The 15,863-nt window shown below is 39.0% G+C and overlaps 3 protein-coding genes across 3 annotated transcripts; 2 read left to right on the forward strand and 1 right to left on the reverse strand.

Annotated features, from left to right (window-relative positions):
* Positions 1-1,761: 1,761 nt before the first annotated feature.
* LOC111811102 (adenylate isopentenyltransferase 3, chloroplastic-like) lies at positions 1,762-3,160 on the forward strand. The gene has a single exon (XM_023697832.1). The coding sequence runs from the start codon at positions 1,999-2,001 to the stop codon at positions 2,983-2,985; it is 987 nt and encodes a 328-aa protein (XP_023553600.1). The 5' UTR covers positions 1,762-1,998; the 3' UTR covers positions 2,986-3,160.
* Positions 3,161-8,398: 5,238 nt separating this feature from the next.
* On the forward strand, positions 8,399-13,673 carry LOC111811135 (putative DUF21 domain-containing protein At1g03270). Its single transcript, XM_023697876.1, has 13 exons — positions 8,399-8,795; positions 8,886-8,962; positions 9,158-9,241; positions 9,325-9,438; positions 10,142-10,225; positions 10,393-10,464; positions 11,059-11,126; positions 11,499-11,586; positions 11,803-11,876; positions 11,944-12,316; positions 12,565-12,611; positions 12,692-12,786; positions 13,308-13,673. The coding sequence occupies exons 1-13, from the start codon at positions 8,432-8,434 to the stop codon at positions 13,319-13,321; spliced, it is 1,554 nt and encodes a 517-aa protein (XP_023553644.1). The 5' UTR covers positions 8,399-8,431; the 3' UTR covers positions 13,322-13,673.
* Positions 13,674-14,642: 969 nt separating this feature from the next.
* On the reverse strand, positions 14,643-15,541 carry LOC111811136. Its single transcript, XM_023697877.1, has one exon. It carries the CDS (start codon positions 15,199-15,201, stop codon positions 15,085-15,087), a length of 117 nt encoding a protein of 38 aa, XP_023553645.1. The 5' UTR covers positions 15,202-15,541; the 3' UTR covers positions 14,643-15,084.
* Positions 15,542-15,863: the final 322 nt, after the last annotated feature.

A 15,863-nucleotide genomic window follows, 5' to 3' on the forward strand; every position in this document is an offset into this window, starting at 1 on the left:
CTTAATTTGTAGGAAACTAGGTAAAAACGTGGCCGAGATGTTGCCACATTTCTAGTGCTACACTCGATGATGTCACCTGATGTCATTCATGTGCATCTTGTTTACTCATACATCACTTGCTCACTAGCTTCCACTGTGGTTCGTCCTTGAACCATATTTTACTGGGAGAGGTCCTACTTTGATACCATGTGTAACGCTCTATGCCCATGATTTAAGTATTTCTTGACCATCATATCCATAAGGTCACTCCTTGCTTATTCGGGCATCACTTGCTCTCTGGTTCCACCTTGGTTCGTCCCTGAACCATATTCTGCTGGGAGAGGTCCTGCTTTTATATCATATGCAATGTCTCGTGCCCATGATTTAAGTCTTTCTTGACCATCATATCCATAAGGCCACTCTCGTTTAGATATGGTCTTAGTTCATTCATGTACCTCTTCTGATATGAATCAAGACATTAATTCTGCAATATAAATTTCTGATATGAACCATATTTGATCAACAAGATAATGCGAATCTTATTTTCTCTTGTAGTGATTCCTTATCACCATCTTTACTTGGGCATCACTTGCTTCCAGGTTGGTTTGTTTCCAAGCCATATTCTACTGGGAGAGATCCAGTTTTGATACCATATGTAATGTCCTATGCACGTGTTTGTTACAACTAGTACTAGTCTAACAAAAAGTACACCAAGAATCCCGATAAGATCTTAAGCGAGAGGTCAACAAGTTTAGTCTTTTCGTAACGTTACAAAATCAAGCAAGAATCCCGATAAGATATTCAAACGTCTGTTCAAACATAGTATTGTTTTTTACTCACAACCCTTGTTCTAACTCGAGCATAAAAAGGTATAGACACTAGACTGACACATAATTCTTTTTATCTCACACGTCAAAGTTCAATTCTCCGTCCTACAAATGTAGGGTTGATTATCAATATAAGGGCAATGATGATGTGTAGGATCATGTTTTCTAAAGATTCCATAACCATATGGAACATTTGTCCTCCAAATTAAGACCCAACTTGGAACCTAAAGAATCAGAATGTTTCTCTTTTTCCACCCCTAAAGAACCAAGTTAGTGCAACAATTGGGGCATCATCATTAGTGAGAATCTATAATCAATAGGGCACGGGACCGAACAAAGAAAAAAAACATTCTTAACTTAAGGTTTACACTGTCCCTTTGATGGGTATGTCTTGTGAGCTAATAAACTTGAGTACACCATAGAGCTTCTCTAGAGCAACCTCCCTTTAATCCAAATTCGACTCTTTTCTCTAGAACCCTCGAACAAAGTACACCATTTGTTCGACACTTGAGTCACTTTATTTTACCACACCTTCGAGGCTCACAACTTCTTTGCTCGACATTTGAGGATTCTATTAACATGACTAAGTTAAGGGCATGACTCTAATACCATGTTAGGAATCACGACTCTTCACAATGGTATGATATTGTCCACTTTGAGCATAAGCTCTCATGGCTTTGTTTCGGGCTTCCCCAAAAGATTTCGTGCCAATAGAGATGTATTCGTTACTTATAAACCCATGATCATTCCCTAAATTAGACACTGGGAGACTCTCTCCCGACAATCCTCAACATGTCTGATAATCACTTAATGAACTACCTTCTTACGAGAATCTAATGATAAACCCTAAAGCAAAAGAACAATAAGCATGCAATTCCGAGAGAATCTTATCCCTAAAGTATAAAAAGGACTATAATAGAGCTATAAGGCCTTCAAAACATAACATAACCTAACATAACATGTCGGAAACCGTGAAAAAGAGCGACAAAATCCTTTAGAAACATAAGTACAATCGAAGTCGTCGCTTTTTAGTTGACTGTCCGAAGACAATCCTGTCCGAAGACAATCCACTGATGAATTAAGCCACTCCGTTGACCATCTTCCCAATCCCTATAAGTAGCTCACTCCTCAGCTCAATCATTTAGGAGCCAGCCCCGTTGACCAAATCCGTTGACTAACAAACCAAGCTGCCATGATCAGTAATTTGGCAATGGTTAACCACGAGCTTCCATTTGGGGAAGTGAACATCAAAGGGTTAACTCCGGCACGGCGGCTGATCAAAGAAAAGCAAAAGGTGGTGGTGGTGATGGGAGCCACCGGCAGCGGAAAATCCCGGCTTTCCATTGACCTAGCCACCCACTTCGCCAATTGTGAAATAATCAACTCCGACAAAATTCAACTCCATGACGGCCTCGACATTGTCACCAACAAAATCACCCCCGACGAGCAACGTGGAGTACCGCATCACTTACTCGGCATAGCCAGCCCTTTCCTAGACTTCGGCATCGCCAAATTCTGCCGCATGGCCACCCTGGCCGCCGACTCCATCGTCCACCGTGCCCACCTCCCAATCATAGTCGGCGGTTCCAACTCCTACGTCGAGGCTTTAGTCGACGATTACCCAACGTTTCGCTCAAAATACGAATGTTGCTTTCTTTGGGTGGACGTTTCGATGCCGCTTCTCCATTCGTCGGTGTCGGACCGAGTGGATAAGATGGTTGAAAATGGACTTGTCGAGGAGGTTCGAAACTTGTTCGACCCGAATAATGTGGATTATTCCCACGGCATCAGGAAGGCAATTGGTGTCCCGGAGCTGGACCGCTACCTTCGCGCATCTAATTCAGACTATGAAATACGAGAGAAGCTACTACAAGAAGCCATTGCGGAGATCAAGGCGAACACGTGTGAGTTGGCGTGTCGCCAAGTGGACAAAATCCTTCGCCTTAGGAATGTCAAAGGCTGGAAGATACACAGGGTGGATGCCACGGAGGCGTTTAGGAAGAAAGGGAAAGAAGGTGACGAGGCGTGGACTAAGCTTGTGGCTGGACCAAGCGCCATGATTGTAGCGCACTTTCTGACCCAACCCCACGGTCAACCCTATCTGAAACATAAGGCTTTCAGAATGCCTTTCAAGAGGGCGCCCACCACCGCCGCCGCCGCCGCCGCCGCCGCCCGTTAGATAATACATCAATATGATGCATTTGCATGGCTTTCCTACTACTATTTCATTCTTTTTTCTTTTTTCACCTTGACCTACAAATAAAAACAAAAACTTGATCGAGATCATCTAATGATAACATGTTCGTTGTTTTTAACATTATTTTCAATACGAGAATCATAGCTTTTGAGTTTCATATTTAAACGATTCACAGCTTTCATATATAAATCAAGATATCACAGTCATATAATATAAATTTCAAGAATGTTGTTCAAAATTATCACAAGAATCAAAATTTATTTATGTGACCGCCCAACCACGAAGCTTATTCGGGAGATGTTTTTTATTTGCATTAACCCCTTTTGGAAATAGCAGCTAAATCAAGTTCTACGTGAAGGAAGTACGACTGCTTTACTAATAGTTGAGACTTAATCGGAAGATGTTTCAGCTTAGTGGGGCGTCATCTATTCTCAAATGGTTACAAATTCTTGATAGATTATGCCGTTTATGTTGCATGATTAGAACACGATCAAATTATCTTATGAGATGGTTCGAATTTCAAATAAGTTTTCTTGTCTTATATTTGATCAACAAGGTAATCTAGATCTTACTTAGCTCAGATTCCTTCGAGTTACAGTCATTAGTGATAGAAATCATCTTGATAAGAGGATTTTAACATATATGATCTACGAGTTTGCATAACTACGAAGGTTCTTAGATCCAATTAGCTACGGTTATCGTATCAATCCATACGATCTTACCCTTTTGATTTTTCGTAATGTTTTTGCTAGATCATGCATGCAAATTAGTATTAGTGCTGAAATTTTGTTATAGAAGATGAATGAATGTTCATATGAGGTTTGCAGCTTTTGGTGGAGAAAGTGGTGGTGGTGGCAATGGAGATGCCCCGCACCAATGGCGCATGGCTAAGCACAGAATAAAATGATGTATGTTTATATATGTTTATCATTGTGTTTATATGCTTAGTGGGAACCACTGTTGCTTTGGTGGAAAGCTCATGAAGCTTCCTCAAACACGACGTTGTGGGATTGCATTACTCGCTTCTAACGGATGAATTAGATGGGATGATGATTATATTCTCTGTTTCGGGTTTCTTTCGTTTATCATTCATTAACTAATCATTGTGTTGCTTAATCCTTTCTATAATGTTTACGGCTTTTAACGAGTTAAGTTAGGCTACAAAAGAACGAGTGTTAGTGTGAGATCCCACATCGGTTGGTGAGGAGAACGAAGCTTTCCTTAGAAGGGTGTGGAAACTTCTCCCTAGTAGACATGTTTTAAAACTGTGAGGTTGACGACGACACGTAACGGGCAAATATGAACGATATCTACTAGTAGTGGACTTTGGCTGTTACAAACGATATTAGACTCATACACCGAGCGGTCTGTCAATGAGGACGCAGGGCCCTCAAGGGGGGTGGATTGTGAGATCCTACATTGGTCAGCAGGCGGTGTGCCAGCAAGGACGGAAGGCCCTCAAGGGGGGTGGATTGTGAGATCCTACATCGGTTGGAGGGGAATAAAACATTCCTTATAAGGATGTGAAACTTCTCCCTAACAGACATGTTTTAGAACTGTGAGGCTGACGGTGACACGTAGCGGGCAACTAGCAGTGGACTTAGGTTGCTACAAACGGTATTAGACTCATACACGGGGCGGTGTGCTAGCGAGGACGCAGGACCCTCAAGGAGGGTGGAATGTGAGATCCTACATCGGTTGGAGAGGGGAATAAAACATTTCTTATAAGGGTGTGGAAACCTTTCTCTAGCAAACACGTTTTAAAATCATGAGGCTGAAGACAATAAGTAATGAGCTAAAACAGACGATATCTACTAGTGGTAGACTTGGGCTGTTACAATTAATGCAACTAGCTAGTAGGATTGCAAGGTAGTATTTTTCAAAGAAAGCCACCCAGGATTGGGGTAAGGAGATTGTCCTCTCACTCGTGCTCACTGTACATGAGGCGGTCACCCACCAAAAATGCGTCTTGCCTCTAAGCATGTAACTGACTCATGGACTCGACGACTCGTGAATGAATAGTTTATTTTCTTCAATTAGTATCAGAGCAATTCTTGTTGGACTAAAACTTTCACGACCCACTTTTCGAATTTTCGAATCACAAATCATGACCTAGACTGACGTGGAGTTTTTCGAGAAAACTTCTCCAGATCGATCCAGAAGTCTCGAAAACGTCCAAAATGTGATTAGAGACATGACGGAGAATGGTTGGCTAGCACTAGAGCATGTTATGGATGTGGTAAAGATGTCCATAACGAAAGAACCTGAAGGCGAACCAACTAGCAACGAAGAATCCGAAAAGTAATTTTTTTCGCACCGATGGCGACGTTCGGAAAGAAGATGCTCATTATCATATTAGAAAAAGAGGCATGGTGTGTGGATTTAGGACAATATAATGAAGAGAATTAGAATATTTTAGGCATATATTGACTTTGAAGAAAGAGATGTTTTTTTAGGTGAAAAATTGGGAATGCATGGGTAGTGCAGTCCTAATCCCATTTGCAATTGGCACTCAAGATAATGCATCAACCGATTCCATAGCCCACTCGAAGCTCACGCTCTCGACGAAAACGTTACCGTCAATATATGAACGAAAACTATATGTTGACGTTTCATAGATTATCTCTCAATTTTTTAATATTACCTTCGAAAATTCACGAGTATTTTTTAAACAATAAAAAATATTTTCGAATTTAAAAAAGTTTAAAGGTGTTTTTGAAGTTTTATTTTAAAAAAAACAAAAAAAATTAAGAGTATTAGTGAAACTTTTGAAAATTTTAAGGGTATTTTTTAAATATATTTTTTTTAAAAGTTAAATGTATTTTTGAAATAATTTGACTAAAGTATTTTTTAATTTTTTCTAAAGTTCGGCTATGAGGGTTTATGAGACCTTAGGCGAGGTTTGTCTTCGCTAATCAAACATCGCTTGTGTAGAATTCAAGCTTGTTCGACCACACACGCTGCCTGCGCATGTATGTTCAATCGTTTGTGACCCAACCAACTTGCCTCTAGACTAGGCCGAGTCATTCGGCTCGACCTTACCTTTACTTGGGGACAAGGTCTGTCAATGCAACGTCGCATCTCATCTTGTCATCTCAATTCCCATCAACATGACTCACATATGTCTTGACGCCATTTCGAGTTTCAGGATGTTGTCGGCCATTACAACTCGCTCGATCATGTCAACGAGACTTTCTTTTTCTTAAAAGATTAAGGATATTATTAAAATTCTTAAAAGGTTAGAGATACTTTGAAAACAAACGGACGAGTTTAAGAATATTTTTATTAATTAGCAGACAACCTATCAACAAAGTGAATAGTTGTAGTTATCGTTAATTTTTATTTTTATAATTTTGCAGAAACATGTGGGACACGTTTTTTAGATGAAATGTGACGTGAGTTGTATTTGAAGGGCCTTGACCTAAAATAAAAGTAATGAAGCTTAGTTCAGCATGAGCCATGTTCGGTTAAGGTAGAAAGAAACTCCTTGAAGCCATGAGTTTAAACGTTACATATTGACATAAACAGAGTCCGTGCATCGGTAGAATATCAACACTCATTCAATATCAAATTTTAAATATAATATTGTTATTGATATATTGGTAGTATATTATATTAGTACTCATTCATATATCGTACCTATAATTTGTTAATGTCATCGATAATACTCAATATGGTGTGCTCAAATCTTAATTCGTCCAATGCACGAGTAAGTGACAACACAGTCTTCTGTTATGGCCACGGTAAACACATGCGAGGGTCGCACCATGAAGTTAGCCAAATGAGCTAAGGCATCGCACACGCATTCGCTATCCACTTGCCTTGCCCATCGGCAACATTCCTCTTCGATGGGCGAGCGGCTGCGGTGGTGGTGCCCATGGTGATGCCCACGGTGATGTCCGTGCCCGTGGTCGTGGTCGTGGTCGTGGTCGTGGTCGTGGTCATGCCCATGCCTATGGGGCGAAGGAGGCGGAGAAATTGGGAGGGGCTCTGGGTTGAGAGGCAGCCTCGCACAAGCGTAGCTTGCGAGCGCAAACTGTGAAGAACAAAGGGGTTTTGGAGGGTATGACCATGCTTGCGCCTCTATCTCGGGTATCATCAGAGCTAAAACGAACAATAATGCTGCTAATGTGTATGCGAATTCGAGCCGCCCCATCTGTTTGGTATTGATTAGTTGACCATTTTGGAATGTTCATTGGCTCTATTTATACACAAGGAGCTTTTGGGTTGGTTTGTCTTTGTTTAGGCTCCAAGACGATGAGCATTGTTTAGGCCCCATTTAGTTGGTGCTGTATGCCTCATCCCTTTTCAATGAGCCTCTTGTTAGGTGATATTCATGCATTATATTACAAAAGCTTCTAAAGAGTGTTTTCATCTAGAAGTTGATCCATTTTATTGGAGAATTATGGTTGAAACAAATGTCCAATTGAGTATAACCCGCTTGCCCTAGCACCGAGTGTCGTCCCTTTTCAGTCAAACCCTATCGCTGTCTCGTCCATCGTCATACCATTGGCCAACCTAACTGTGAGATCCTGCATCGAGTCTCAGCGAGGACACTGGGCCCCGAAGGGGGTGGATTCTGAGATCCCATTTCGGTTGGAGAGGGGAACAAATCATTCTTTATAAGGGTGTGAAAACCTCTCCTTAATAGACGTCTTTGAAAAACCTTGAGGGAAAGCCCGAAAGGGAAAGTTCAAAAAGGACAATATTTGCTAGCGGTGGAGTTGGGTTGTTAGACTAACGATGAAGAAAGTCCTCCAACCGAGCCTCAATGTCTGCCATTGTGTTTGTCTCACTGCCAATAGCCCTACATCTCCCACCCAATTGTGTCACCAATCGTCGATGCAGAACTCTGTCACACTCTAATCCAGACACCATCAACGTATGTCTTTAGACAGGATACCTAACACATTAGCTACAACACTACACGGGTTGATACGCACAACGCCTAGTATCCATCATTTACGGCTAGGGCTACTGGGATATCTAATCTCATTTGCTTCCTAGCCCTCGTGTCTCAATGTTAGGGTCGGCTCAACAGAGTACTTTCACCAATAGTGTTCTTTCCGATCTCAAAACATTTCATTGCTTCACCGAAAATTTTCTCTGTCCATACCATATTCCAGCTTGGTAGTTTCCACTGCATGTCCATGGTTGAGCACTCGGATTTATTCCATCCAAAACTAACCGTAAAAATATTTTTGATAATTTTTAAAAAATTAAAAAAAAAATTGAAAATTTTAAATTTAAAACTAACGACCTTTTGATTTGGAGGATATATAAAGGAGGCAAGTACGAAGTAGAAATTTTAGAGACGACAGATCGATTGCATCAGCAAGGCTGAAAGAACGACAGCTGCCGTGTCCAAATAATCGCCTGTGGTCTGGCCCACGTGGAATCAGAAGATCAGAAAACAAAAAAAGGCGCCATGAAATCAGAAGCGTCCAGTCAAGCGCGCCTTCTTCGCTTTCTCGTTGCTCATACCGCCCCTTTCCCTTTCTGTCTGCCGCCCCTTTTTCCGGCAATGCTGCTCCTTAATTCCTTGACATTGGCCACCACCGCCGCCGCCTTCTTCTTCAACAACAACCATAATCATTACCAGGTCCCTGTGGTGGAAGCCGATGATATTCCTTTTCCCACTGCATGGTGGTTCGTTTACGCTGGCCTCTCCTGTCTCCTCGTTTTGTTCGCTGGTATTATGTCCGGCCTCACCCTTGGCCTCATGTCTCTCAACCTCGTCGAGCTTGAAATCTTGCAGCGCACTGGTTCTTCCACCGAGAAAAAGCAAGCTGGTCCGCTGACTTTCCACTCTCCCTCTGATTCAATTCTTTTGTAATTATGCTCGTACTCGCTTTTCATTGCTTGATTTCTATTTTGCGTAGCTACTATTATTCCGGTGCTGCAGAAGCAGCACCAATTGCTAGTTACGCTGCTGCTTTGTAATGCTTGTGCTATGGAGGTATTCGATTCTGCACTCTTAAATTCTGTTCTAATTACGACTCTTCTTTTTCTTCAATTCAATCTATGGATTCAATGCTGAATACTATTAATTTCTGGTTACTTGCATCCCGCTCTTATTATTTGGAGTCGTCAGATTTATGGCAAGTAGATAATTAATTGATGACGTTCATTTCGTTTTTAAATTTTCTTGAAGGCTCTTCCTATATACCTTGATAAAATCTTCCATCCTTTTGTCGCGGTTTTGCTATCTGTGACCTTTGTTCTTGTCTTTGGCGAGGTATAACATTTTTCCTATTGACAATACGTTTCATTCTATAACAAGCCTATGCCATATTGCATCTAATTTTCATCATTTAGTAGATTATTCCGCAAGCAATATGCTCGAGATATGGACTTGCTGTTGGTGCAAATTTTATATGGCTAGTGCGTATTTTGATGATCATCTGTTATCCAATTTCGTACCCGGTTGGAAAGGTAACCTCTGAAGTAGGCAGAAAGCTGCTGCTGCATTCCTGTATTTCTCTTGCATATGAAATTTACTCTTGTGCATGATTGCTTGTAGATTGTACTCTATTTCCTTATTCCACTCTACTCTGATCATGCATTGACTCCAAAAAGGTCGTCTATTAACCTTTTGTTGTTTTTCCTCTAATTGAAGTCGTCTATTTACTTTTCTATAAATTTCATGATTGGTGATTATATTAGGGTAATCATGAAATCCAGAATTTGAGTAAGCCTTAAATCTGCTAGTTTGTCTCGTATGCGTGCTGCATTATTTGAGCTGAACCCATGGGTTGTAGCGACCTATGATTGAACTAAACAATAAAGCATCGACTTTAAGTCTTTACTCTATGTATTTCTTCTTTGGCTTCTAATGTAGGCTTCACTTTTGCAGTGTCAAAAAGTTAACCTGGACCTTCTTCCATATTCTCAACCTTCTCTTGCAGTATATATCTCCTTAGTTCTACCTTTTCAAAGAGAAAAGGAATAACTGTACTTTTTTTTTTCTTTTTTTTGTCAATGAAAAGGAATAATTTGTCTTCCTTTTTTCTATCTTGTTTAATTAACTGTTTTGCGAAGTAGGTGATTGCATATTTGAGATTGAAGAGATGTACACTGGGTTATTTCACTTTCTTCATGTGGCCTTTGTTATTACTTACCGATATTCTGGCTCTAGGTCTTGGATGCATTACTTGGTCACCATGATGCTCTGTTTAGGAGAGCTCAGTTGAAAGCCCTTGTTTCTATCCATGGACAAGAGGTAACAAGAAGTATAATATAGTAGCATTTGAAGTTAATGAGATACATTCTAGTTTGGACAAAGAATGAAAACCGTGCTATAACATTGTGGAAGGGTGCAAGATTTGATTAAGAGTAAAATGTCAGGGATTTATTATGAAATGGTCCTTAAGTTACTTTTTCATTTAGGCTGGGAAGGGAGGTGAACTCACACACGATGAGACGACCATCATCAGTGGGGCATTGGACTTGACAGAAAAGGTATCTATTCTCATAAGATGAGCCTTGTAATCTTTATGCATATTATGATTTATCTACCATCTTTGTTTTATCATGCCACTTTGATTTAGGGAAACTCCTGCATTTTGGTTTGGTATAAGAAAATACTTGTTCTGAAAACACGTGTATAGAATCTTAATAAAGGGTTAGTCTAATATAACAAGTATTCATGTTTTTCCTCTAGTAAATTGGGAGTGTCAAGGATTTTTGCTTGCAAAATCTACTGGATATGTGGATATTAGTTGCTTTTTATACCATCACCATCTGGTTGTGTCCCTAGTCATTATGTATTTATTCATATGACCAAAATTTTCCTTGTACTTTTCAATATAACTTTACAGCTACCTCCTTAATATACTAACCATTTTCAATTCTGTTTTTTCATTTTCAAAGTTCCAATTTAATTCCTCACGTATTGCTTTTTTTATTTTTCAATCAAGTCCTTTTTTTTATTGAGACCTTCGGCTGTTAGTCTCACTCATAAGCTTGACTCCTTTAAGATTATGAGACATCTTTTCGATTTACTTTGTTGTAAAGAAAATTTACAGATCAAATGACTGAACTTTCTGAATGCAGACTGCAGAGGCGGCTATGACACCAATAGAATCAACATTTTCTTTGGATGTGAATTCCAACTTGGACTGGTTAGTTTGGCATCAAAATCATGATTAATTTATTTCTTGTTAAACCTTGCCTTTCTGTTCATTTATACCAATAATGCTGATGATTGCTAATATATTTTCTGGCAGGTTTAAATTCCTTGAATCCTCTTCTCTATCTCTATACAATTACTTTCCAAGATTTTTCTCTAAAAACTTTATCTCTTCTTCTCTTCACTTTTATTTCCCTGCCTCCACATATGTCTCTCTCCTCTTTAAAAAGCGGAAAACAAAAAATGGTTTCATGGTTTTTGTTTTTACAAACAGAAAAACCAAAAACAGAAAACAGAAATGATTATCAAACTAAACTGGAACCCAAGTAATTGCAAACTGATTTTTACCCTATTTCTTGTACAGGGAAGCAATTGGAAAAATACTTGCACGTGGTCATAGTCGTGTCCCAGTCTATTCTGAGAATCCAAAGAATATAATTGGTCTCCTATTGGTATCAGTAGAATTCTTTGCAATTACATTTATGCCTTCTCATTTTCAACCTCCATTTGACTTGTATGTTTCTTTTCAAATGCAATGGCAAGCTCTCAAGAGTAGGAAATAACATCGCTCATTTTCTTAAAAAGAAATTCCAATTTTCTTGTGATTGTTGAGCCCTGCACTATCTTTTTCAATTAGTTGCAAGTTTTTTTTTTCCCCCTGGATTCAGGTGAAAAGTCTTCTGACAGTAAGAGCAGAAACGGAAACTCCAGTCAGTGCTGTTTCCATACGGAGAATTCCTAGGTAATGAATGTTCTTCCCTTATATCTAATTAATTCTAAATGACTTCACCTCTTAACATGTTATGCAGGGTTCCTTCAGATATGCCATTATATGATATCCTAAATGAGTTCCAAAAGGGAAGTAGTCATATGGCGGCTGTAGTCAAGGTCAAGGAGAAGAATAAGAACTCAGTGTTTGTCAGTGATGGAGATAAACATGAGAAAAATAAATTTACCTCTAAGATATCTCCGCTTTTCACTCCCTTGCTCTCAAAACATGACAATGATTTGGAAAGTGTTGATGTTGACATTGAAAAAGCTCCAAGGAATACTGATAACAGGCAAACCATGCAGCATAATGTGGTTGCAACAAATGGAGTGTGCAATTTGTTTGAAGATATTGAAGATGGGGAAGTTATTGGGATAATCACTTTAGAGGATGTTTTTGAAGAACTTCTGCAAGTGAGCACAACTTCCACAATTTATATAGTAGAAAATAATTATTAATTTGTTCTATCATGACAAGTAGGATTAGGCAGCTGAACTATCAACTTAAATTTTAACTCCTGATGACCAATCTTTTTGTGCAAATAAAATTCATTTACGGTTTATCTTTTCTGTGTTTCTTCATAAAAAATGCACGTATCCATGTTTCAACGTATATTGTAAAAATAGATAATTGGCTTCCACTGAATTGCCTCACAATGCAGGAGGAAATTGTAGATGAGACAGACGTATATGTGGATGTCCATAAAAGGTACATATTTTTTTTCTTTTAGCATCAGGCTTATTTAGCTGATTGTGTGCTTGAATGTAGAATGTTTCTCACGTTTGTAGGATACGTGTGGCTGCGGCTGCAGCTGTGGCTGCTTCATCTGTGGCCCGAGCTCCATCAACTCGTAGGTTGCCACTTGACAGGTCAAAAGTCCACCGTAAGTCAAAGTCCAATTCTCAAGTTGTTGAGTACTTACTTTTATGTAGCTATTAGCAGCATTTCTAAAAGCTAAAACTGATCCTACATCAAAATATTTTTTTCTTGGTTTGTTCTACTCTATTTGATGAGTCTTTTTGGCCAATTATATCCATTACGGCTGAGTTAAATTGCATAAGATTTTGGAAAATGAACGAACTCCCAAGGTGTAATTGCCGTATCAAGAATACAGGCAACAGGAAGTGTTTTGTTATGACGTGTTTGGGAATGGTTTTGTTTTGTTTTTTTGTTATTCATTTACATTCTTTAATAAACAGATATTTTAGGGATTCTATGTTTATTTTGTCCCATTTCCATGATAACTTTCCAAGATCACACTTTTATTTCTCCTTCCAAAATAATAAGAAATAGAGGGAAAGGTAGCAGAAATGTTCCCCAACGGGCCTTTATTTGCACTACTTTTTGACTAATAAATGTGTCTAATATTGTGAACGTGCAAGTTAAATAATTTGTAATTCACAGGTAGTTCGAAGTAGGGTGGTCAAGATCCAGGAAGGCTGCTGGAGATGATAGATTCGATGAGATTTTAAGGAATTGCGCTGGTACTTCTGCCTAGTAATAAAAGATGAATCAACAAAGTATCAAACGGAATTCATTACGTGCTTCACCAAGCTTTAACTCTCCAGCTTCCGTAGTATCGATCAGAAGATTTTTAATTTTAGCTTTAGAATAAATAATCATCCTAAGAAAGCTCCGGTCGTCATTACTTCAAGCAAATCAATGACGAGAATAGTATGAAATTTTCTCTTTCTTGTACACAGTAGAAGATAATAGTAGCTGCTGATGTAGAGAACGAAAGAGCAATATAATATGACTCGCTTTTGTTAATGCATCTTCAATGGGTTTTGTGGGGGGGAGAGTTACTGTAAATATATGTTTAGATAATTTATTATTCATCGGTCGGATTTGAGAATATTGATTTTCTTCTAACCCTTTATGAGAGGTGATGAATAGGTACACTCGTTATCTGGCATTGGTCGTACTTGGGAATTCGTTTAACCTTGTTGCTACTTGCCTCATAATCAAAACCTCGACTGGTGGTGCTACCTGCTTCCTCCCAAACTTTATTCAACCGGATGAAGAAAATAGGTATGTTTATATGATTCAATTTGTCATTCTAATTCTCCACTTTGTTTGTTTTTTGTTTTTGTTTTTGTTGATATCTTCCGCCAATAAATCATGTTTGCTCGTTTTAATTAGATCGTCTTTTCTCTTTCTCACACATGCTGTGGTTGAGAGGGTCTGATGCAATTGTCTTGTTCTGGTCAGTGGAAAACTGGTTCATTGAAGTTTGCAAAGATGCTTAGCCAACAGTGGCTGTATTTGGAACTAAATTATTCTAACCCATCATTATAAAGTTATGGACAATCTCCAAGGACTTGGAATAAATTAATGGCTCAGAGGAGTCATGAAAGCCCACAAAGTCAAGGAAAAATGGTTGGGAAGAGAAAACATTCACTAAGTTTAAATGTTGGAATACCTCTTTTCCTGAGAACATAGTGCAACCCTGGCCCTCTATCTTCTTCCAGAAACTAAGAGGAAGACTTCATGGACTTCTGAAAAGAGTATAGTGGACTTCTCAAAAAGTGGAAAACTTGGAAACTTCTTTATTTTTCTTTTAATAATCATTCAACCACAGTGAATGTAGGAGAAAATTGCTTAACCTTTTAGCAATCCAATTGAAGGCAATTGGCACATCTCCTACAGTGGATGGTACCTAAAAAGCTATTCAATTTGGTACGGATTGAAGTTAGTGTGTGGTGATTTTGTATCCAGGTTCTGAAGTAATCCAATGACTTGGCTCCCAAACTCCTTGATGTGACGATCTATGATTGAATTAGGTTATATGGGGATCCCATGATTAAGTAAAAGAACATCAATACAACCACCCTTTTAGTGGCCAAATCGTGATTATAATGAACTCTTGTTTGTTGTTATGGATCCCCACAAGAATGGGTAGGATAGAACAGAAGGATTCACAGCATAATTGATCTCTGTTTCTATGGAAGGAGTATAGAACGTAGTATTTCACACAGTGAAATAAAAGAACATTTCTCTGCAATCCTAGTTGACACGATTCGATCCTCAACTGTACATAGTGTCACTTGTTCTCGTCTACAACTCGAACACATTCTATGCTTCTTCAACTCTGTATATTATAGTTAGCGTAATAGAGTGTGGTGTCCTTGGAGACAATTTGACTTCTCTTAAATCTCTACCTTTGGCTTTGGATGAGTAGTTAATCATGCCAACATAGAAGCATCACAGCACATCTCCAGATGATATAAAGTCTTGCCCTCTGCTCTCTGATTTGCTTTGAACATTGTTGCCATAACCAGATCTTTGAACTCCTCATGATGAATGTAAGAACAACAACAAGAAGAAGAAGAACTAAAAGAACTAAAAGAGAGAAACAATGGAAGTTTAGTTTTTGTGGCCTGGAGATGAGCTAAGAGGGTAGTGATTATATAGAGAGAGGATTGTGAAGCTTTGTGAGAAACAACATGTGGTGGGAGACAGATGTTGGCCCATGATTGGTCTACTGTCTAAGGGAGATGATAAACAGGCTTATTCCCCTTGTCTCCTTGCTACGCCCACCTGATATAGACTCCTCATCTGTTTCCTCCATTGTAGGGCAACACTTGTATAACTTATTCACATCTACTGTTTCGCGAATTCTAGAGTCCACCAGATAATTGAGCATGGCCAAAAGGTGGGAGAAAATATCAATTGGTTTATATTAGATCAGGAGGGAGAAATTATGGTATACAGAAGCCATAATTCTCATGTCAAACCTTTCTTATCTAATAATTAACTGATAGACTCCCGAGAGCTGTCAAGTCTCTGTACATGGAACGGAATCTGGTAATGATGATTTGGTCAACACTTAAAAAAATTTCTTAAATTAAAATTCTAATGATGATTTAGTTGATCGGTTATGATCACATTTGGTAATTAAGCCAACAAATTAGAATGTAAAAAAATATATTAAGCCAGAAATCTGAAGCTGAAGTGTCA

Source organism: Cucurbita pepo, chromosome LG15 (genome assembly GCF_002806865.2).
Source record: "Cucurbita pepo subsp. pepo cultivar mu-cu-16 chromosome LG15, ASM280686v2, whole genome shotgun sequence".
In the NCBI taxonomy this organism is placed as follows: domain Eukaryota; kingdom Viridiplantae; phylum Streptophyta; class Magnoliopsida; order Cucurbitales; family Cucurbitaceae; genus Cucurbita; species Cucurbita pepo.